The sequence below is a fragment of the Megalops cyprinoides genome, chromosome 24 (genome assembly GCF_013368585.1).
Source record: "Megalops cyprinoides isolate fMegCyp1 chromosome 24, fMegCyp1.pri, whole genome shotgun sequence".
Classification (NCBI taxonomy): Eukaryota; Metazoa; Chordata; class Actinopteri; order Elopiformes; family Megalopidae; genus Megalops; species Megalops cyprinoides.
The window spans coordinates 23,621,162-23,644,362 of record NC_050606.1 but is presented as its reverse complement, the minus strand read 5'-3'; the positions used below and the strand labels follow the sequence as shown (position 1 = coordinate 23,644,362).

Here is a 23,201-nt window from a genome sequence, read left to right as displayed (position 1 = left end):
CACTGCATTTTACTAAAACAGCTCAAAGCCCCATGCATAGCAAGGCCTCAGCCAGCTGGATCCAGAACACTCTTCACTACTCTCACTTTGGATCTTCATTGTATAGTTGAATATAAAATAAAAATAACCCATGTACTGGAGTACTGCCTTTACAGAGTGGGAATCTCAGGGCTGTGGAAATCTCACTGTGCAACTTTTGAATCATTGCTTTTCTGACTTAAGAAACTGTTAAATCAGAATCCAAATTTTTCTTGCACTTTTGCACACACAACCATCCTAATAAAGTTTAGGGCAGCTCCCATTAGAGCTGACTGGCTCAGGCAATAGCACATGTAAGCTCACCTTCAGTTAAATTTTGTGTGAGTACACCCTGTTAGTGTTAACATGTGGGGTGTGCGTGTAGGAGCAGCATAGCTGTTAGCAAGAGTATCAACCAGCTCCAATGACTCAAACCATATGTAGTAATGTGGACATCTACTAGAATCATGGGGATATGCTCACAGCAATCACATCAGAGGACTGTGTCTAAATATCATTACCAGAACTGAATTCTAAAGCAATGGATGCTTGGCCATCTTTGCTGATCTCAGATCTGAGCAACTTAGTTGGAGGGCTTGCTGACCGTCTGTTGAATTACAATAGAGACAGAGCGCATTGAGGCCACGCCCACGCCGTGGGGGAAAACAACGCTGCAGTTTCCATTGATTTGAATTGCACACTTCTCTTTGTATTAAAACTAAAATTGCAACCATGGCAAAAAGATGTTGCGTAGTGGGTTGCACGGCAAATAAGATAACTAACCCCGATTTAAGGATTCCAAGACGCAAAACGGAGCCAAAAAGACGTCATAGTTGGCTTAAAGCTAACAGACAGGAGGGCTCCCTAGCCACGGTGACCTTATGGGATCCCGATATTATTCACGTCTGTGTGTGCAGCACTCATTTTGTGTCAGGTAGGCCTAGCTCAAAAAGTTAATTAATTCTTTATCTGAGAATTTGTTGTAAAAAATTTGGATATGATTGATTCCAATTCTCCAGATATAGCAGTTTAGCTAGTTAGTTAGCTAGCTATCTAGCTACGGTAGCTTGCTCTAGGTTAGCTAGCTACCGAAGTATGGTCGATCTTCATGTTTGCAGGGACTAATGGCTTATCCATTAGTAACTTTTAATAAGGCCTTCTGGAAAGTACATGTGGAGAATAACATTGTAATGCAGGGTTTGACATTAACAGTTAGCTACCAGTCACTGTGGCTAGTTGATTTCCAAAGTTATCATTAGTCGCCAGCAGAGATGTACTGGGAAAGAAATTCAATCATTCCTGGACTTATCCGCTAGGACCGGTGTAGCAGCCGATTCCGTTCCCTCTAGGAATTCAGGTTCCCCCTTGAGAAAGCCATGTCTGTTCACGGAAGCTCCAGAAGCATCCAAGCACAACTGGATGTACGGAAAGCGAAATAGCCAAAACGTGCTGCCGCTAGTTTCAAATGTCTTGGCGCACATACAATAGCATACATTCCTATTAATGTTTTGTTAATTTAATGTTGTTTCCTTCCTGTTTGTCCACGTCCAAACTCAATGGCTTTTTTGTTTGTTGATTGTTTTGAGACAATACATTTAAATTATTCTCAAACTAATTTGTCTGTCGACAAACTTACTGATAAATTCATACATAGGCACAGGAATAATACATAGGCTAGGCATTTTTGTAGCTGAGGTAGGCTACTTTGGGGAAAGACGCAGATCCTTGTAGCCTATAATTTTGCCACGCGGGGTTATTCAATTAGTGAATAAATGAATGAATGAATGTTTAAAAGAAGGGAGGAAGGAAGTAAGGATATGTATAACTATAAATATATAGTAAACTTTACACGCGTACAAGCAACACCCATTTAAAGAACTATCCGAAGGGCGAGCTCTCACGTGACTGTGGATGGATACCTTTAATTCTCCGTTAGGGGAACACCTTATTCAGGTGAGACATGCTACCTTGTCAAAATCTGTCCCCTCATCATTAATATATGAAATAAAATCCATGGGCACTAATAAAAACATAAAATGCGAACAATAATTCCACGCAACCACGCGATTTGTCCTTAAAAACAACTTTTTAAAAATCGCATCTCTAAAAATAGTGTTTATAGGCTTAAATGACATTGAACATATAAGAAGGCTTATGTTTTCATTATTCCCCACTTCAACATCTTTTCTCAACTGAGCTATAATTAGGGGTGCAACTAAGATCTGTTTGAACTAATCGTGACGTGACTTTGTCAGTGTCAAAGGATTACAAAGGTGTGTCATTGAAAACTGCTGTGCAACATGCCTTAACAGTGAAAGCATTCATGAAATCATGGTATCTTGTTATTGAAATAAACGTTCATTTCTCAGTCCTCCCAAATGAACCATCAGATGATAGGCACACAGAGGGGGCCCGGTAAAACCTTTTTTTGAACCTGATTTTTTGACGGTCCACCGGGATTTGTCCTGACATGCCCGATGGCCAGTACACCACTGGGCGCCAGCCATCATTTTCACCAGGCAAAGTCTTTATGCCTCAAGTGTAACTGCAATTTATATTTTAACTAAAAAAAACATAAAATATACATACATACAACATACAAACATATTAACATATGCATATAACACTGATTTTGGGATAGAAAGGGACACTGAGGGAGTCCAATCAGACTTAGTTTCTCTATGTACCTGGCCCTTTTTAACGGCAGAAGGATATTGAACTACGCTGGCTTTGACATGTTTTGTTAAAGCTGTTTCAAGACACGGTGTCCCGCAATTTCCCTTTCACTCCCGTTCAACTTCGCGGGGGGACGCGATGCGCTCTGTCTCTATGTAAAGTATGCTGCCTTTAAATTGTTGGGAAGCTTGTAAAAAGAAAAAAAAACAAACAAACACGCACTTCACAGAACATACGCACACACACACATAGATAAATGGAGGGAGGGAGAGAGAGAGGGAGGGAGGGACGGAGGGCGAGAGAAAGCAGATGTTCCGGAGAATGATCAGTCCTTGTTTTGACACAACCATAAAGAACCCGAATCAACTGCCAATGACAGCTACAGAGTTCAGTCATCACAACGTGTGTACAGTGCGCACAACGTCATGACGTACGTTTAGGGCAAGAGAATGGCGGATAGTTGTGTATGTATTTGGTACGAAATTAGCATTACCACATCTACAGAGCGAACAGTTGTCTCAAAATTAGCACTGCATTTTTTTTTTTGAACGACAGGACACACCAATAGAGAGGGTCAATATGGCCCACCGATACCTCCTTCTGTCACGATGCTCCAGGCGTCTATTCCAAAACGTGCTCCCCTTAAGCGTAAGGACAAACACTGTGCAACTGGTAAGTTCCAGTGCTTGTCTCCTGTTTGTCTCCGCGTTGCAAACGCTAGCTTGCCAATTTAAGTGCCTCTGGAGTCGAAATAACGTTGACATTAAGATGTGCAGTTGCGTTCTTTTTAGAATCGTTAATTTAATCGTTAATTTAATGCTAGGTAGCCGCTTCGAAGCCATTGCGTAAATAGGGAGCGTAACAGGCCTTCGTGTGACATTGTTGGGTAACAGTTCGCTAGCTTGCAACCCAGCCAGCTGCATCAAGAGCTCCCGTAGTATTTAAGTGTTCGGCTTTATTGTACACAACTGCCAATTTGTGGAGCGAGCCAGACAGCTCACGAAAGTATTTTCATGTTACCGCTATGAATGTCTTCAAACCCTATTGTGCATATGAAATATAATTACTACGCAACAATACAAGGGGTAGCATTGTGAGAATGTCATTGGTCAGTTAATCAGTAGTTATATTGTCTCTCTGATCTGAAATATGGTGGAGTTAGCCAATGACCTTTCACCATTTCTGAGGTTAGCTTGTCAAATTGTGTAATGAGTGCACGAGGAGCCCTCTCTAGTTATCAGAGTACTGTGTTTTACAAAGTCTGCAGATCATGTCATCATCTCTTTGATGTCATCATCTCTTTGTTCCCCTCATATACAAATTTAAGTATATGATATATTTTAGTATTGCATAAGAATTTGAAGCAGGTGCCAGCTTCAGTACTCTAACAGAAACATTTTCACACTTCTGTATAGAAACAGGTGCAGTTATATCACTGCAGTTACTTTTTTTAGAAGGAAGAAGTAAAACACCTCTGATTTGTTTTATGAATTGACAGCATCCCTTTAGAGCTATAGCAGTACTGTACTTGCACCAGTTTTTATCCCCCTAGTTCAAGACCTCTGTGCAAGCGGACAGTCATATCACCTTGGACCAGGGATCTCTGCTCACCAGTGTGTTAGGCGCCTATAGGAGACTCTGCTCCAAGCCTCCTAAAGGTATGTCCCTGCTGTGCCTGTTGTGCTGGGCTGACTTCTAGAGTGCTCACATCACGGTCATTAATGCCACCTGATTTGTGCCTACTTGGACACTGTCGACTGCTTTTTACTCATGAGAACATGGTATGTGGGGAGTGCGTGAGCCCACAGGAAGTGATGTGTGCTCTAGGAGTCATGTAGCGCAGCACATGAGCATGCTCCAGGAGGAGTTGTCACACAGCCAGCCACCCGATGCACAAAAAAATGCTGGTGGCGAACCATCGACTGTATTCACCGCTGCATGTTCCACATGTTGTCTGTAGTTGTCAACAGTTGATCTTCAACATGTCGAATAGGTGTTGGCCATCAGGGAGAGTATTTATCAGAGATTGTCAGCAAACCCTGAACAACTATCAGGTCAGTGCACTTTGACTGACTGGTTGGTGTGTGTACTCCCAGTTTAAGACGAGGAGTAAACCATTTCTCACCCAGGAAAGAAATGTTCAAAAAATGGGAAAAAAAAGTAGCGCTCATAAATGAAAACAGAGAAGGATTAAAAACATTTTGGACTTGTCTTGCCAAGCTGTTTTTCTGTTGTCTTTCTTCTAAGGTATACTTTCTGAGTTTTCTGCAATAGAACATTTATTCTGTTATTTTAATGTTGTGTCTAGCATTATGTTTGTTGTTGTATCAGGGCTGTGCATAGTTAGTCCAGCTTGAGTGGTCAGGCTATGTATTACTCAGTGCTTTGGCAGCTCTGTCTGCACACAGGTCTCAGAATGCTATTCTATAAGTGCAGCCCTCATGCAGGGCTTGTATGAATACCATCAGGCCTAGTGTGTAAGTCCCCCATAGGCCCCCCATAGCTGCTGTCTCTCTTAAGACACCACTGGTAAAAGAAACATAGTAGTGTACTAGTCACTGCTCCTCTTTGTGTATAGCCAGCTTTAGTGCACCTACTCCAGGTTTTACAGCATTACACTCTTTTATGTGAGTAAAAAAATACAGGCAACAGAAGACTATGATCTTGAGGAAACAATAGAGACTAGTCAGTTTTCAGCAGACTGGTCCTCTTATGCAGGTAGGACTTCACAGATACAAACAGGTGCTTTCATCCTGGAGCATGCTCACAGATACAAACAGCCTGTTTATCCTGAGTAAGCTCACAGATACAAACAGCCTGTTTAATCCAGAGTGAGCACCCAACTTGACATTCTTAGCTGGGTTAGTCAGAGAAGAATACATAGAATTCTGCTCATTAAGCCACACCTGCTGTGTTCCCAGCCAGCACAGACTACTTTCAGTTATTATGGCCCAGCACAGCAGCGTCCTCTGTGTAGAGTCACTTGAATTCTGTATGGATTGCAGGCAAGCTGAATAGCTAGAGCATCACCCATGTTTCCGTAAAGGTGCAAACTCCTTTCCAGAGTGGTAATTGAAGTGTGTTTGGATATGATACAGATTCAAGATTATTAAGTGTCTCCGTACAGTTTATTAATTGCACATCTGTGGTGTTTAGCACATTGAGTACAGACAGTGATAATGGCCAAGTAAACATTTTTAGGTGCTGATGGAACTGTACAATCAAAAGAATGCAGTTAAATATCTAAATGGAGCCCTATCAATTATTGATTTCACAACTAAATACTAACCAAACTTAATGTTAATTGCTCTGAACTACTTCTTGTCATGTTGTTCTTCATTTTAATATGAAGTAGCCTGTTCTGACTAAGGTTGTGAAATTATTAATAAATTGACAAATATGTAACATTATGTAATAATATTAGCCAGCTGCTTAACTACCAACTTTATCATCAAAATACCTGGTCTGCTTTTCTCAGCACCAAGGCTATTCTCAGCACTAAGGCACTTTTCTAAGGCTAAGTGCTTACCTACGAACAAAGTAGCAAGATTTACTAAGTTAAATTATGCAGTTTTCACTGTTCCACACAATATAGGAAAAAAACTAGAAAAATAGAGAATTTTATAAATATTAGGGGAGGGGGCTTCACCCTAAATATTTTCATTTACTGACAAGTTTCAGTAAAATCAGAGTTAATATTTTATTAGTTATGGCAAGTTGAAGAACGAGGTGGAAAAATGGGAAATAAAAGCAGAAGGAACAATAAACCTCTGATTAGGCCAAGGGAGCCTAATGATCATTTTTGTTTAAGTTGGGTACAGATTGTTGCTAAATTTACTTAATATCTAATGGAGATGCTGCCTTGCCTGTTTCACAGTTCAGTTAAATGCTCCAATGTTGTGTATGGTTTTACCTGCTTTTTCCCCACAGGATTTGAGAAGTATTTCCCCAATAGCAAGAACAGCCCTAAAAGCAGTGAGTCCAAACCAACCAACTCAGAAAAAGGTACTCCTCACATTCTGTCTGCTCAGACACCTTAAACAGGAAAGCCTAGCTTGGTATTACCCACAATTCCTCAGCACCAGCTGCAGACCTCAGGCTTGCTGCCACTGCCATATTCCAGCCACCATTATGTGTTTCTTCTAGTCTGGATGTAACATTTTAATGCCACTGCAAGGTCTTGGCTGTTTTTGTAGAGAGTGCTCCCGCTTTGTTATGTCTTGTAAAGAAGGGGTGTTTGATAATACTGATTTCTGTGATGTGCAGTATGTTTGTCAGGCTAACAGATGGAGAGGTCTAATTGGTTGTACATTTGTTCTTGCAGAGGCCAAGCTGACCAATGCACAGAAAGCAGTTGGGAAGTCAACAGGGGGAGGTGGGGGAGGAGGAGGAGCGGGGGGAGGGAAGCGAGGAGGCCGGAAAGATGACTCCAGCTGGTGGAGCCGGTTGCAGAAGGTCAGGAACAGCACTGAGTAGTGGGATGATGGCTAGTGGTGTACACAGCTGGGCCTTGCTGGTCCTGTAGGCCTTTGGTGCTGGGAGGCTAAGAGTTGCCTTTCAACATACAACTAATTTACATCTGTAGTGCTGGTTATGACAGCCTCCTGTTCACAGCAGGGTGACATTAGTCTTGAAATATGTGTGGGTAAACTCAGCTGAAGTGCTTGTGTGGAGTGTTGAGTGCCTCTGTTACTACTAAGGGCATTCAGACACAGGCCACTTAAGGTCCTGTGTAGGAGATGCATGCTGGCGGCAAAATGGGTCCAAAATGCGAGTGTATTGGTTGAAATGTGAGTGTGTCAGTATTTCCAAAGATGGGCATATTCTGACCTGACACTTAAGTCTTTGTTCCACAACACATCTGTGTAGGAAAAGATTTAGTAAGTTGTGCACCTGCAGTGGCCATTGCGGGTAATGGAAACATACCAAACAGGCCAGTCCAGTAAAATAAACACAGAAAGCTGAGTTTCTGTTGGATATATATTGAATTTTATGTTTGAATCTGTTCATCCCATTTGATAACTGCATAATTAGTCTAACAATGAAATGTTGCATGTTTATTTTCTTTAAACACAACATAATAATCTTTCTGTGGCCAACTTGGAGGCACAGACTCAAAGGTACATTCATTAATGAACATTCGACTCAGCAGGTGTGATATATTTATTTGGGTGATCTAACATGCTTATTGGTCATACACTCCCAGTCAAAAAAAATGGGCCAAGCCCAAAATGGCAAAACATTAACCTTTCAATGGTCTTAATAACAAATAACTTTTCAGGAACTTACCAAAAAATAAACAAATAGATAAAGTAACTTAGTATGGGATAGCTTTCCCCTGTGATTTCTTTAAATGTTTAAGCCTTGAGGGTAAACTTTACAGACAGCTTTTTACAGAAGGAAGAGTCAATATTGTTCCATTCAGCCCTGATGGCTTCAAACAGTTGATGAGTTGTTGAAAAACATTTCCTGGCTAGTTTGTGTTTAATGTGAGACCAAATATTCTCTATAGGGTTCAAATCTCGACTCTGGCCAGGCCAAAACATGAGCCTGATGTTCTCAAGCCACTTCTTGGTGGTCTTCACAGTTTGGGCAGGAGCATTGTCTTGTTGAAAAATAATGTCTGATTGTTTCTCTTTAGAAAACAAGCAAGTCTTTCTCCTGTACTCCAAAGCATTAATTGACTTTTCACAGTGAAGCAGCTCACCAGTACCAGCAGCTGAAAAGCTGCTGGTTCAATCCCCGCTGGGACACTGCTGCTGTACCCTTGGCCAAGGTACTTAACCCACAATTGCCTCAGTAAATATCCAGCTGTATAAATGGATAACATTGTAAAGAACTGTAACCTATGTAAGTCGCTTTGGATAAAAGTGTCTGCTAAATGAATAAAATGTAAAATGTAAAAAGGTTCCCCACACCATTACACTATGGTAGAGATGCATATATTGTATTTCTCACCAGGTCTTTGAAGACACCTCTCTGTAGCATCACCATACAACTCAAACCATGATTCATCACTCTACACAACTCTGCTGAACCTCTCTGAATCAAATTTTCCATATTCCAAAAACTTCATTCTGTCTTTGATGTTTTTCTCAGACAGCAATGGCTTTTTAACACATCTTCTAGACACAAAACCTGCAATAGACAACCTTCTGGTAATTGTTGTTCTCGAAAGATTCCTGTTGTGTGACGTCTTGAATTCTTCTGACAGTTTTTTTTCTTGTCTTTGAGAACTGTAAATTTCAGCAGGTGGTCATCCCTGCATGATGTGGCTTTGGGCCTTCCAGATCCTTTCTTTCTGGCAACATCACCTGTTGTTTCAAAGTGTTGACCTATTCTCTTAATAGCTGATAGAGAAATAGGGATTTTCTCTTCCTTTAGGGTCTTGTAAATTTCAGAATAATTACAGTTGGTCTGATGAAGACCAGCTATGTGATTTCTGACAGCAACCCCTTCATGATATTTTGCTTTTTTTGGAGCAGATTTTCCTTTGGACTCACAACACTCCATATTGTAGATCTCTCTATTAGAGCCTGACCGATTAATCAGCGTGCCAGTATTATCGGCCGATATGAGCTAATTGCAGATATATCAGTATCTGCCTTTATAACGGCCGATAAATGACAAATAAAAAAGAAACGGAAGAGACGGAAGATGGATCCTTCAGCCATGTTTTAAGTGTTGTCGTTGTGTAGTTTGTCCACCAGAGGGCACACTGCAACTCCACTGCTGGCAACACATGTGGTTGGAATGCCACAAATCACAACAATCAGCTTACCCAAGTAGAGTCGAGCAGAGTAGCCCACAATGGAGATCAGCATGTTCATGGTAAATTGATAATTGTCACGAGAAATACATCACTTAAATAATAATAATAAATATACCCCATCACTTCTCCTCTTAGCCTAAATAAGCATGACAACGTTCATGTCAGCCATGCCTGGTTTTGCTGCAGTAACATGAAGGCCGGTACTGTCAGTCAAACATCAAAATTATGTTTAACGTTACGGTAGTTGAGTGGTGTAGGCTAAGCTGTTGACAAACTTGATTGTAGGTTTATTTATGAAACTCTGGCAGTTCTAGCGAGTAAACAAACAACGGTCCTATCATTTCTCCCTCATCATTTCTAAAAATTCCGCTGTTCGTTACCCACAAAGCTAGCTAATGCCATGTTTATCAGTGGGAGACTGCTAACGTTAATGAGTGGTTAAACTGTAGCGTTTAACTTATTCTGCCTAAATGAAGCAATGGTAAATATATCTGTGACTCGCATGTCTGTAGTTACAGTCGGTGCATTGTAAATTATTAACCCTTTCGCGTGTACGGTCACACCGGTGTGATTAGCCGTTCAGTGCGTATGCTAAAACTGGTGCGATTAGAACACTATATTGGAGAAACTCTAGCTAATTTTACCTTTGAGGAAACAGCGATTTAACTCTAAAAAGTATTGCAAAGGCTAACTGAAAACTATGAGAAGCTTAATAACGCTAATGAAAACATAACCATGTATCACGCGCGCTATATAGAATAAAAATAAGTTGCGTGTGAGGTGACATAAATAAACGTGAGCTGAACAAGTACAAGCAAATTGTGGCACAGAAGGTCTCAGGAGTGTATTTGTATAATTCTTGCTAATTTCCTGACCATTAAAAGCTTAATGTTTTGTGATTTTGGGCTTGGCCCATTTTTTTTGCCCGGGAGTGTACATGCATGCACATATGTAAATAAAGACCTGCCAATAATAACCCTTGTTTTATGGTGTTTTATAAGAACAAATATTCATGTGTCCAGTTGCTACTACACTTTCCTGAGGGTCGGTAATTGGTGGTAAAATTTCAGGATTTCTCTGAAGACAATGCAGATGAATGCAGAGATTGCCAAGAAATTTCAGATGTCCTTTTGACAACAGCATTCCCGATGGTTTAACCGTTAGCAAGCTCCAGGGAGTACACCACCCAGATTAGGGTCTATGTGGGTGTATAAGTTAAGTCTGAATTATAGAAATTGAACAACATGTGAGTCAGGTTCACAAAAAATGCTCAATTCACTTTTTCTGAATTGTCCCCAGCATGATTGCAGTTAAACAGTTGAAGTGTGCACTTATGGGATGAATAAACTGATTTGTGGTGGGATGGTGGCATCACAGGAGCAAGAACAGACACGCCTGTTGGAAAGATTGTAGCTTTTCTCCATCTTCTCACCCTACCCATCCTTTTACACAGGGGGACATTCCCTGGGATGACAAGGAGTTCCGCATGTACTTCCTGAGCGGGACAGCCTTCTGGGCCACAGTTAGCTACTACTACTTTTTCCGCAACGCTGGACGGGAAGTTACCTGGAAGGACTTTGTCAACAGTTACCTCGCAAAGGGAGTTGTAAGTGCTGAGGAGAGACTTTTATATTTAGTAATTTATCAGACACTCTTATTACTATCACTTACTAAAGTACATACAATAAAGGTTAGTTTATGAGCAGAGATGATGGCAAGTCATCTGTGTCTTCTGTCTTGTATTTTCTGTCCGCGTTAAGACTGTATTGACTCAGACTGCATTGAAGGAGCTCTCTCTGGTGTGTGTGATTCCAGTGACTCTTATGTTGTGACCTTTGACCTTTCCATTCATAGTCAGTGACAGGTTCTCTCTTAACAGGTGGACAGACTGGAGGTGGTGAACAAGCGCTATGTCAAAGTGATATTTGCCCCTGGAAAGACTCCAGTGGATGGAGTGAGTTTTCATGTGCCACACCAGACACCTGAGACTGCAGTGTCTTCCTGGCTGCAGTTGGGGAAACCTGAGGGACGTGCAGACACTCCCATCACATGTTTATCTGCATGCTTACCTGGTTCTGACTAATGTGTAGTGCAGTTAACTTCTCAGCATTTTTTTTTTTGCCTTTTCTGAAGTTCATACCAGTGCTCCTCCCTGAAGCACAAGGCTTATACTTCTTTAAATTTGAAATGAACAGAAGACAGATTGACATTTATTTGCCCAAGCATGGAAGTGTCTCTCCCTTGAAAGTAGCTGACAATGATAGTGCTGTTGGTAGACAGTAAATTGGCAGGTTCTCTAAGCTCTGATGTCCTGTGTTTTTGCTCCCAGCAATATGTGTGGTTCAACATCGGCAGTGTGGACACGTTTGAGCGCAACCTGGAGACGGCGCAGATGGATATGGGCATCGAGGGGGAGAACAGGCTGCCGGTGGTGTACTCCACCGAAAGTGATGGGTAGGACACCAGATGTACAAGGGGTAGAATATATGGGACTGGCATGAGTGAGGAGTCAGTGGGAGTGGGTGGAGTCAACAGGAGTAGATGGAAGACATAGCTAGGAAGAGGTACACTGATTTGAGTCTCATTTCTTGTAGATCATTGTCTCTCAATCTCTGCTCTTGAAGGCCCACTGTCCTGCACGTTTTCCATCTTTCCCTGCCCTACCTACTAGGGCTGCCCCCGACCAGAGATATTCCTAGTCGACTAGTTAATTCAAGCCATTACTCAACTAGTCGTCGCACTTTATGACATTAATTTAATTATTTAGATATATATATTTTTTGGGACATCAGAAAATGGTTTGAGTTCCAGGCCTGAGGAAGAATGTTATATGTAACATTGTTAAAACTGTGCTACATTACAGAGATATACAAAACTGTGATAATGAGCCTTTAAAATATAAATTTTACAAGCGCACGCATGAACCGAGCTGCCTGTTAATGACAATGCTAACAGCAAAAGCGGTAATGATTATGAATGTGTCGGTACAACCAGCAAGGAGAATGAACATTTTGTTAATTTATTTCAACACAGTATAACATAATGCAACTTATGAACTTGTGACACCAACACAATGACTTATAAAATAAATGATAAATAAAAAACAGAACATGAAGTTAAACATGCAGTAAGCGAGGTAATTCAGCTTTCCTAGTCCCCACGAACACTTGGATAAGCCTAACAGCGCATGTGACAATATATTTATTTAGCTGCATATAGCCTTAACTTTGCAATTCGTTAATGTTAATTAGGCCATTAATTATTTAGCCTAATGGAATAACCCTTTCGCGCGTACGGTCACACCGGTGTGATTAGCCGTTTAGCGCATATGCTAAAACTGGTGCGATTAGAACACTAGATTGGAAAAAATTCTAGATAATTTTAGCTTTGAAGAAACAGTGATTTAACATTAAAAATATAGCAAATGCTAATGTAAACTATGAGAAGCTTAATAACGCTAATGAAAACATAACAAACCATGGTAACAGCACGCTACATTGAATAAAAATAAGTTGCTTACGAAAGGGATAATAACGTTAGGCTACTTAGGGGAGAGCCAGGATGGAAGTAACACTTTTCAGATAAACGTCATTTTAAAAGATAACGTTACAGACAGAAACTAATTTTCATTGTGATCAACAACTCACGTGTGAGTTCTGTCAATACCAAGGTGCCATTTTGTACAAATGTGGAACTACTTTGGTATAATAATATAATAAACAACTGTTACTGTCAGTGCTCCCGCCCCCTAGCTATTGTGTTTTGTTTTTCCCTGTCCATGTGCTTCTGTTTTCCTTGTGTTCTAGCCCTGCCCCACTCTCCGCCCTGTCTCCGCCCACCCGATCATCCCCTCCTGCCTGCTTACACACCTGCTTCCCATCTCCTCATCAGCCCAGCCCTATATCTACCCTGCTTGTCTCTGTCTTGTTGCCAGTTCGTTGCAGTGTGCCTTTACCTGTCTCGTTCCCGCCGTGTTTTCTGCCTGATCGCTATTCCCCGAATCGACCCTGCCTGCTCTTCGACCTTGCTCCTGCCTGCTGTCCTGCCTTGTTCACCTGATCTTCCTGACTACCTGGTTTGACCCTGCCTGTCCCCGGCTTTGATTCCTGTCTGTGTTTGGACTGCCTTCCTGGTATTTTGACCCTGTCTGTTTTGGACTGCCTGCGTGTTCTGCGATTTTGTTAATAAACGCCTGGACTCTGGAGTTCTTGTGGTCCGCGCCTGAGTCCTTGCCTGTGCCTTGTCAGTTACAATCGTTCCGACAATGACTCCTGACAGTTAAACCTGACTTGCTTCTAAACTGAGAAACTCTGATATGGCAAACTTCAGGATGTGTTCAAGTGCTAATTAATCTGTCAAATTATCATGACTATGACACATGAAACGATAGACACAACTTGTCATTCAAAAAAAAAAAAAAAATTACCGCTTGAGTGAATTTACTTTCCGTGAACAGCTACTCCGCGAAAGTATGGTGTATCCACGTGATTTTTCGGGGTTCTGGTTAGTGTTACATGCTGTACATGCTGATGCAGTCAGGCATATCAGATTTGTATGGGCTCGGAAAAAATCGCTGTGTTACTTTCGTCCTGTGTTAGTTTTGTACCCCCCTACATGTTTCAGATAAGTCATGTTTGAGGTCGAGGAATGATAGGCAAATCTTTGCATGCAGAGTTTGCATGTCACATTCTTGGGCTCGTCCTTTACACGCTCAAAATGATCCCACACTTTGGATGATTTTGTGCCTGACATAGTCTAATAACTTTTTAACAACAAGGCGCAACTCCCGAATGGAGTTTGACGGGGTGTTTTGTCTGCGACTAACCGACTACTGAAAACTTGGTCGACTAAGACTCTTCTCATCAACTAACATTTAGTCGACTATTAGGGGGCAGCCCTACTACCTACCTGACTGAACTCCTCAGTGGCACTTTTGATTAGCTGAGCACACCTGATTTAATCAAGAGCATGTTAATCACATTAATCAGGTATGTTTGGAGCAAGGATGGATAGAAGATATGCAGGACAGTGGGCCTCCAGGAGTTGCATTGAGAAACACTGTTGTAGATCATGTTGAACAGAAAAAGACAAATCAAAGTCAACTTTATTGTCAAATCTCCAATATGCACAGGACATACAGAGGATTGAAACTGCATTTCTCTCAGGCCCACGGTGACAATACAACAGTTCGACATAACACAATGACACTGTGAGACAAGAACAAGAATTTTCACAGAAAACAAGCTACAGATATTTACAGCAAGGGCATCCAGGCATATGGTAGGTTTATAAATATGAAAAATAAATATAAAAAATATAAATATAAATACATATTCCACAGGAATATGATGTAGACTGTTATATAAGTAAAGTGACTGCAGATCTGTGTGAGTTTGCATGTGATTAATGTTGGGAGTAGGAATGGGTGGAGAATAGTCCAGGCTTCAGTATGGGGGGTGGGGTTCAAAGTTCAGTTCTGTGTTGGAGCAGATGGCTGAGGGAGGGAAAAGAGTTCAATTTCCTAACAGCCTGGTGGATGAAGCTGTCCCTCAACCTTGAGGTACAGGCCTGGAGGCTTCTGAATCTCCTCCCCGATGGGAGGGGACTGAAGAGCGTGTGCAAAGGATGAGTGGGGTCAGCAGCAATACTCTGTGCTTTACGGGCTAGGCGTGTGTTGTAGATGTCCAGGGGGGAGGGGAGTGAGGCACCAGAGATCTTTTCTGCTGCATCCACTATAAGCTGCAGGGTTCTCCTGTTGGCGGTGGTGCAGCTCCCAAACCACACAGTGATGCAGCTGGTAAGGATGCTCTCAATGGTGCCACGGTAGAAGGAGCACATGATGGGAACTGGGGCTCTGGCTCTCCTCAGTTTGCGGAGGAAGTAGAGGCGTTGCTGAGCTTTCTTGGCCAGTGATGTGGTGTTGTTTGACCAGGAGAGGTCTTCTGTTATGTGCACACCCAGAAACTTGGTGCTACTCACCCTCTCCACAGCTGCACCATTGATGGTCAGAGGATGATGCTGGGCGTGCTCTCTCCAGAAGTCGACGACCATCTCCTTTGTTTTCATCACATTCAGGGAGAGATTGTTGTCGCCGCACCACTTGGCAAGTTGGCTCACCTCTGTCCTGTAGTTACCCTCATCTTTGTTGGTGATGAAACCCACCACAGTTGTGTCATCCGCAAATTTGATGAAGATGTTGGAGCTGTACTTTGGTGTGCAGTCATGGGTCAGCAGCGTAAAGAGAAGGGGGCTAAGCACACATCCCTGAGGGGCTCCAGTGTTCAGTATGATGTTGCTAGATGTGTGGTTGCCGACCCAAACTGCCTGTGGTCTTCCAGTGAGGAGGTCCAGTAACCAGTTGCATAGTGAAGTGCTAAGGCCCAGGTGATCCAGTTTCTGAATTAACTGCATGGGGATGATTGTGTTGAATGCTGAGCTGAAGTCTATGAACAGCATTCTCACATATGAGTCCTTCTTTTCCAGATGGGTGAGGGCTGAGTGTATAGCAGTGGAGATTGCGTCATCTGTGGACCGGTTGGCTCGATATGCAAACTGGAATGGGTCCAGGGAGGGAGGGAGGATGGATTTGATGTGCTGCATGACTAACCGTTCGAAGCACTTCATTAAGATGGGCGTCAGTGCAACAGGGCGGTAGTCATTGAAGCTGGATGGAGATGGCTTCTTTGGCACAGGTATTATTGTGGTTGCTTTGAAGCAGGTAGGGACAACTGCCTGGCTCAGGGAGGTGTTGAAGATGTCTGTAAAGACATCTTTGAGCTCCTCTGCACAGTCCTTCAGCACACGGCCAGGTATGTTGTTGGGCCCAGCAGCTTTGCAGGCATTGATTCTGGAGATGGAAATGATAGATGATATCATTACAAAGTGCATATTGGAAAAACAGGTTGTCATTACAGGATTGCTTTTGATGTAGAGGCAATTGCAGGTGATTTTTTGTTGTGTTTTGTATAGGTTTTGCTTCTCCAGTTAAAAAGCAAACTAATTTTATGTAAAGACAGAGGTTTTCATGCAGTTTTTTTTTTTTTTCGCAGAGTATCCTCTAGAGGGCACAATAGCTACCATAAACTTACTGGTGACCAGAGCCTTAAATTTGCATTGATTACAGAAATCCAGTACAGCAGTATAGTAGAGACCTATGGTCTCCCACAGAGGGCACTGTTTTCATGACCATAGCGAGATGAAAAATGTAATTCTGGCTTAAATTTGTTCCTGCTAATTGAAAGACCCCCATGTTTGAATTAGTTGGCAGTGAGAATATTGGCAGTTAGGATGCATGTACTACATGCTGATACGCTGATAATATGATTCAATCAAGATCATGAACCACAGCTTTGCCCTGCGTAACCTAAACCAGCTTAGCAATCAATGCTCTCCACAGCCGCCCTGCTATATCTAATTTTAATGCTGGTTGGTTAGTAGAGACTGAAACATATTATGGTGACATGCAGATTATTTCTGTAGGGATTGCCAGCAGAGATGAAAGTACCCCAGTAATTCATGCAGTGCCTTATGCAACAATACATTTATTATAAGTGTTCACCTGCTCACAAAAGCATTTGGCAGCCCTACACAAACACCTCGTCCTGCTCTTCCTCCAGGTCCTTCCTGCTCAGCATGCTACCCACGGTGCTCATCATTGGCTTCCTGCTTTTTACGCTGCGGCGGGGACCAGCTGGGGCGGGGCGGCCAGGGCGGGGCATGGGCGGGCTCTTCAGCGTGGGTGAGACCACCGCCAAAGTACTGCGCGACGAGATCGATGTCAAGTTCAAGGACGTGGCAGGCTGCGAGGAGGCCAAGCTGGAGATCATGGAGTTTGTAAACTTCCTGAAGAACCCCAAGCAGTACCAGGACCTGGGAGCCAAGATCCCCAAGGTGCATGCATACACGCGAAAGCACACATGCACACACACATGCACACAAATGCACATAGACACACACGCACACACATCCGTAATGGATATATAGACTTCAGTTTAAGAATCAGATTTGAAAGAGGTTCCCCCAGACAGCCTGTCTCTCATCTCCTCTCTTGTTCTCTCACTCCCCCTGTCTGCTGCGCAGGGGGCAATCCTCACAGGGCCGCCTGGCACAGGAAAAACTCTGCTGGCCAAGGCCACTGCAGGGGAGGCCAATGTGCCCTTCATCACCGTCAATGGCTCTGAGTTCCTGGAGATGTTTGTGGGTGTTGGGCCTGCCAGAGTGAGTGTTCTGCACGTGCTCAGTCCTCAGCCTGCTCCACTGGCCCGCTAGCTGCTTTATCTATCTCCTGAGGCAAAGGTCCTAGCTATCTTGAGTACGTGGATATTATGAAAAGTTGAATGAGGAAAATGTTTCTCTGCTTTGACAAAGTTATATAGGTAAAGGGATTATACATTACAATAATTATCGCTCTGTCCTGCCCTCTTGAACATAGACACTTAAATGTGGATTAGGTTTTTGGATTCTCCTGTCCCAATAGTATGTGTTAGATGCCAATCTGCAGGATTGTGTGTGTTGTACTTCTCTACAGGAGTGTGTGTGTTGTACCTCTCTGCAGGAGTAGGTATGTGTGTTATACCTCTCTGCAAGACTGTGTGTGTGTGTGTGTGTTGTACCTCTCTGCAGGAGTAGTTGTGTGCAGGATTATGGATGTAATGGAGTTGCAGGCTTGAATCTTCCTCCTCTCGGCTTGTCTTGGTGTTTAGGTGCGTGACCTGTTTGTGCTGGCCCGTAAAAATGCCCCCTGCATCCTGTTCATCGATGAGATTGACGCGGTAGGCCGCAAGCGAGGGCGGGGAAACTTTGGGGGTCAGAGCGAGCAGGAGAACACCCTGAACCAGCTGCTGGTGGAGATGGATGGTGAGAGATTAAGACAGAGGGTTGACCATAAACAGGACTTAGAGAGACCAGTTCCTGGGCTGCTCACTGCTGTTTTTGAGCATCGTAATTCACCACAGTCTCCCCAGAAAAAAAAAGTCAGTGTTAATAGGTTGCAGAATGGGTCAGATTTGCAGGAATTTTTGACTCTTTTTGTAAAAGCATCTGCTAATCAAGTATCTCATTCTGTCTTGCTGTCTCACTGAACTGCCTTTCTCTTGAATTCATTTTAGTAAACCTCATAACCAGCAAGTCCATATATATTTCAAAACAAGATGTGTCTTCAGTCATGTGTAGTTGTACACTTAATAGCTGTGCTCTTTGTCGTAACTCATTTGCCCAAAATGAATAGACTGAAATATCACCAGCATCAGAACTAACATGATAAAACTACTGGTCCTCCTCTGTCCTAGGATTCAACACTGCTACCAACGTGGTGGTGCTGGCAGGTACCAACAGGCCTGATATCCTCGACCCTGCACTCATGAGACCTGGCCGCTTCGACAGGCAAATATACATTGGTACAGACTCAGTCTGCTCTTGTAATCATTGGATCTTATGATCTGTCATCGTGACTCTGTTGCTGTTCCTGTCACTGAGTCATTTCTCCTCTTTCCTCTCTGCTCCACACCAACTTTAAAGGACCCCCAGACATCAAGGGCAGGGCTTCCATATTCAAAGTTCACCTTCGACCCCTGAAACTGGAGTCTGACCTTGACAAGGAGGTGCTGGCCAGGAAAATGGCTGCCCTGACTCCAGGTTTCTCAGGTAAGGCCATCCTGGAACCCAGAAACCAAGCCAAATGTGTACCTCATTGAATAGAAATATCCCCTTAAAGAGCCCATTGAACTTTTCTCAGAAAATCATCACTTGTTTACCTTACTGAGGTGTTTTGACATGCATGTTTTGCGTTTTTCAACTGAATATATTTGAGTTTTCATTAAGTATCATCTGAAAGTGCACCCCATAGAAAAGTTGGCTCTGTACTCAAGCTTTCACCAGGCAATTCTGTTACGTGTTAAGTAAAGTAGGTCAACAAAACACTTTCCCTGTTTGTCATATAACAAAGGCAGGTGCCTTTTCCTTCATTTTTTGCAAGCAAGTTTCTCTGCACTATGAGGGGTTCATTATTTGAGGGTCCATATGTAATATTACCTTTTCTGATACCTTCCTAATGTTTTGTCCCAAATGATTAAAGCTCTGTCCATGAAATCTGGCTTGTTAAAGGTGAAAGGCCACACGGTCAGTACACATTGGGCAGTGCTGCTGCTGTTCATCTGGTCATTTGCGGTGGTCCTCTCTGATACTGTCCTTGTTTGTCACTCACTTGTGTTGTGCGGTTCCAGGTGCTGACATTGCCAATGTGTGCAATGAAGCCGCACTTATAGCCGCGCGTCACCTTTCTGATGCCATCAACCAGAAGCACTTTGAGCAGGCCATTGAGCGCGTGATCGGAGGTCAGCACTAAGTCAGCCTGCTTTCCTTTTCATTTTAGTGGAACTGAGGGTTTAGTGTTAGAACACAGATCTCAGGAGATTCAAGCAAGTATTTTTGAAATGTCTGAGACAGCCTTTTCAGGACTTCAAGCATTTAAGACAGATGTTTAAGACACTTTTAAGACAGGTTCTACCCCCTGGTGAACAGTTAGTTATCAGAGAGACCTCCTCATCAGGCTTTCATGAATGGACAGGCTGTGTCCTCGTAGTGTATGAATCTGAAATGTTTAAGGTGTGCGTTTAAGGGAATGGTTTGTGGCTGTTTAGGTCTAGAGAAGAAGACCCAGGTTCTCCAGCCGGAGGAGAAGAAGACTGTGGCGTACCATGAGGCGGGGCACGCTGTGGCAGGGTGGTACCTGGAGCATGCAGACCCCCTGCTGAAGGTATGTCCACCACCCCAAAAACCAACAGAGACTTACTGTTTCTGCTCCCCATCAGACAGGCCTACAACCTGTGTTATGCATCAGAATGACAGGACTTTAAAATGCTCACTTTTATTTTTATGAGGGTTTGTTAGAGAGTGAGGTGGTGGAGGATAAAATTCCCTACACAATGTCTGTGATGAATCTCCACCCTTTCTGCTGCCTGTAATTGGCTGCTGCAGGTGTCCATCATCCCGCGGGGAAAGGGGCTGGGATACGCGCAGTACCTGCCCAAGGAGCAGTACCTGTACACCAAGGAGCAGCTGCTTGACCGCATGTGCATGACGCTGGGGGGGCGCGTGTCTGAGGAGATCTTTTTCGGCAGGATCACCACGGGGGCACAGGACGACCTTCGAAAGGTGACGCAAAGCGCCTATGCTCAGGTATGGAGGGGTCTCCCGCATTTGGAAATGGGAATCCTGTTTTTTGGCAAGTTCTGTCTTATAGAATTAGTCTAAGAATTTTGGAACACAACTACAGACATTGTAATTAAAATGTAAAAAAAAAAAAAAACTTATAACTGAAGGCAAACTGAGTGATTAATGTTTATATAAAAAGAAGAGATGATTATGTCAACATATTTTTCATTCTGAGCAGACTACATGAAGCTTAATATGAGAAGTGGTATTGCAGCTTTCATGCTGTCAAATTAAAAATATGAAGCTGAGATGCCGGAGGACACACCAAATTCAGAATTTGGGTTTAAAGTTAAAACAATACCATCTTTCGTTTAAGGTACAACAGCTCAAACCTACTCTTCAGATTCAAAGCTCTCACTTCAGTAGTGTACTGTATGTTGTGTGTGTATGTGTTTTATGTGTGCATGTGTGCCTGTATCCATCCACAGATTGTGCAGTTTGGGATGAATGACAAGGTTGGCCAGGTGTCTTTTGACCTGCCGCGGCAGGGCGAGATGGTGCTGGAGAAGCCGTACAGCGAGGCCACAGCACGCCTCATTGACACGGAGGTACGGGAGCTCATCAGCACAGCCTACACACGCACTCACGCCCTGCTGGCTGAGAGGAAGACCGAGGTGGAGAAGGTAAGGCTCCAACCACAGACTCACCACTGTCATCTCTTCAACACAGCCTGGAATAAAAGTAGTAATAGATATGATCATATTGGTCAAGGGCTGATGTGCATGATCTCTAGCATCACCTCTAGCTGGTAAAGCCAGTCAGAGATTCTCATTACACTCAATGGAGATGCAGAAGTCTGTGTTAAATGAAGCTACTTTTCCTGCAGATTTAATGTCAGTGCTCTTTTGTTTATGTTAAGCACTTGCTACATATAATAAAACATCACATTTTACAGTAAGAACTATGCTTCAAAGGTGTGAATGGCTAAGCTGCAGTTTGGCTTCTTCTCCCACAGGTGGCTCTGCGTCTGCTGGAGAAGGAGGTTCTGGACAAGAACGACATGGTGGAGCTGCTGGGCTCACGACCCTTCGTGGAGAAGTCAACCTACGAGGAGTTTGTGGAGGGGACGGGAAGCATGGAGGAGGACACGTCCCTGCCCCAGGGCCTGAAGGACTGGAACAAGGAGCGGGACAAGGACTCAGTGGAGACCACAGAGGAGCAGGTGGCCCGGCAGATCAAAGGTGGGATGCCCTTCTGAGCCACTCCCTCTGCAGGTGCTGGCCATGCCTCCACACCCTTATCCACCCGCTCATCTCCAGTGCCAAACATGCTCAGTGGTCCTGGTAGCATGCGAGTGGGTCAGGGTTTTCATGGTCGCTCTGCCAGACACTCTCAGAGTGGATGAGGGACCGTGAAGAATGGCTTTGCAGTTACACAGGCGGAGGCTAAAAGTAACATTAATAATTCTCTAGCTACTACAAGACCAGGAATGTGGAAGAATGCGCTTGTGATGTTGGGGAGTAAGAACAGAATCCTTGCGGCGTGTCCTGATTGATTCTGCTTCTGTGAAGTGGATGTGGATTGACACTGGAGGGAAATGCATTGTTATGATAAAACAGACAAAGAACAACATTTCTAGTTAGTGTACTGCATCACTTTGAATACACAGGTAATAAACTAGGATCCTGTCCTGTCAAATGCTTTTTATCTGTATATGATCGGAAATATACAAGCTTCTTCCAGAGGCACAAAGACATGGTGTAATGATGCAGGTACAAAATAAAGGACAGAGTCAGTGTAAACAATGACTGCCATGTGGGTCTGATGCTCACCTGGCTGCTTGCTGTTTCCCATTCAGTCGTCACCCTTATAATGACTTTTGACCTTTGCTGTAATGGCCAGGGATGTAATAGAAGAAATCACTAGCTCTGCCGTTGTGTTTGTCTTCTTGTGATTGGCAAAAATAAAAGCACAACCGATGCCCACTCACAGAGGTGCTTGTATGCCCCCACCACACCCCTCTCCACACCCAATGATTTTTGGCTCAGCCCTGCAACTCAGCCAATCAAAACGCAGCTGACTGTTCAGCCTCTACTGCATCTCCATCTGCACGTACTATGCAGTGTGCTTGCAACTGTCACTCCATTTACAGCCTCATAGTCGATTGTATACATTTTTATCAATGCCAAAACCCATAAAGACAACACAAGATATTTATGTGTAAGATATTTATGCTGGGATGATGAACTCTGGATATGCTTTTGAACATGATCTAAAAGTAGTCATTCTTCTACAGGGCCTCATTAACATAAGATATTCTCTGTGCAAAATCTCTAAGTATTCATCATTAGCACTCTTCCAGCTACAGATATGTAATATATTATGTAAACGTGCATTTTGTTCCACTGTGAAAGATGCTTTTGAACCTGTGAAAAAAAAAACATTAAAAATATGTTTTAAAACATTTTTGAATGAATCCTTTTTCTTGATTGTCTTTGTCTTTTATTGTATCAAGGAACATGAGTGAGAATCACTGTGAGTGAAATGCAGGTGGTGGGGGTTTGTAGGGTAATTTAATTTTCAT

The 23,201-nt window shown here is 43.1% G+C and overlaps 1 protein-coding gene across 2 annotated transcripts; it reads left to right on the top strand.

Moving 5' to 3' along the window:
• Positions 1 to 3,041: 3,041 nt before the first annotated feature.
• Positions 3,042 to 22,999, top strand: LOC118771114 (AFG3-like protein 2). Of its 2 annotated transcripts, XM_036518993.1 has the most exons (18): positions 3,042 to 3,158; positions 3,250 to 3,366; positions 4,247 to 4,352; positions 6,625 to 6,699; positions 7,019 to 7,149; positions 10,920 to 11,072; positions 11,346 to 11,420; positions 11,796 to 11,920; positions 17,083 to 17,356; positions 17,546 to 17,683; positions 18,169 to 18,322; positions 18,754 to 18,861; positions 18,983 to 19,108; positions 19,687 to 19,797; positions 20,104 to 20,219; positions 20,441 to 20,641; positions 21,106 to 21,300; positions 21,633 to 22,999. In XM_036518993.1, the coding sequence occupies exons 1-18, from the start codon at positions 3,144 to 3,146 to the stop codon at positions 21,873 to 21,875; spliced, it is 2,463 nt and encodes an 820-aa protein (XP_036374886.1). In that variant the 5' UTR covers positions 3,042 to 3,143; the 3' UTR covers positions 21,876 to 22,999. The 2 variants fall into 2 exon arrangements, with proteins under 2 accessions (XP_036374886.1, XP_036374887.1); XM_036518994.1 differs by lacking the exons at positions 3,042 to 3,158; positions 3,250 to 3,366; positions 4,247 to 4,352; positions 6,625 to 6,699; positions 7,019 to 7,149 and adding an exon at positions 8,334 to 8,470.
• Positions 23,000 to 23,201: the final 202 nt, after the last annotated feature.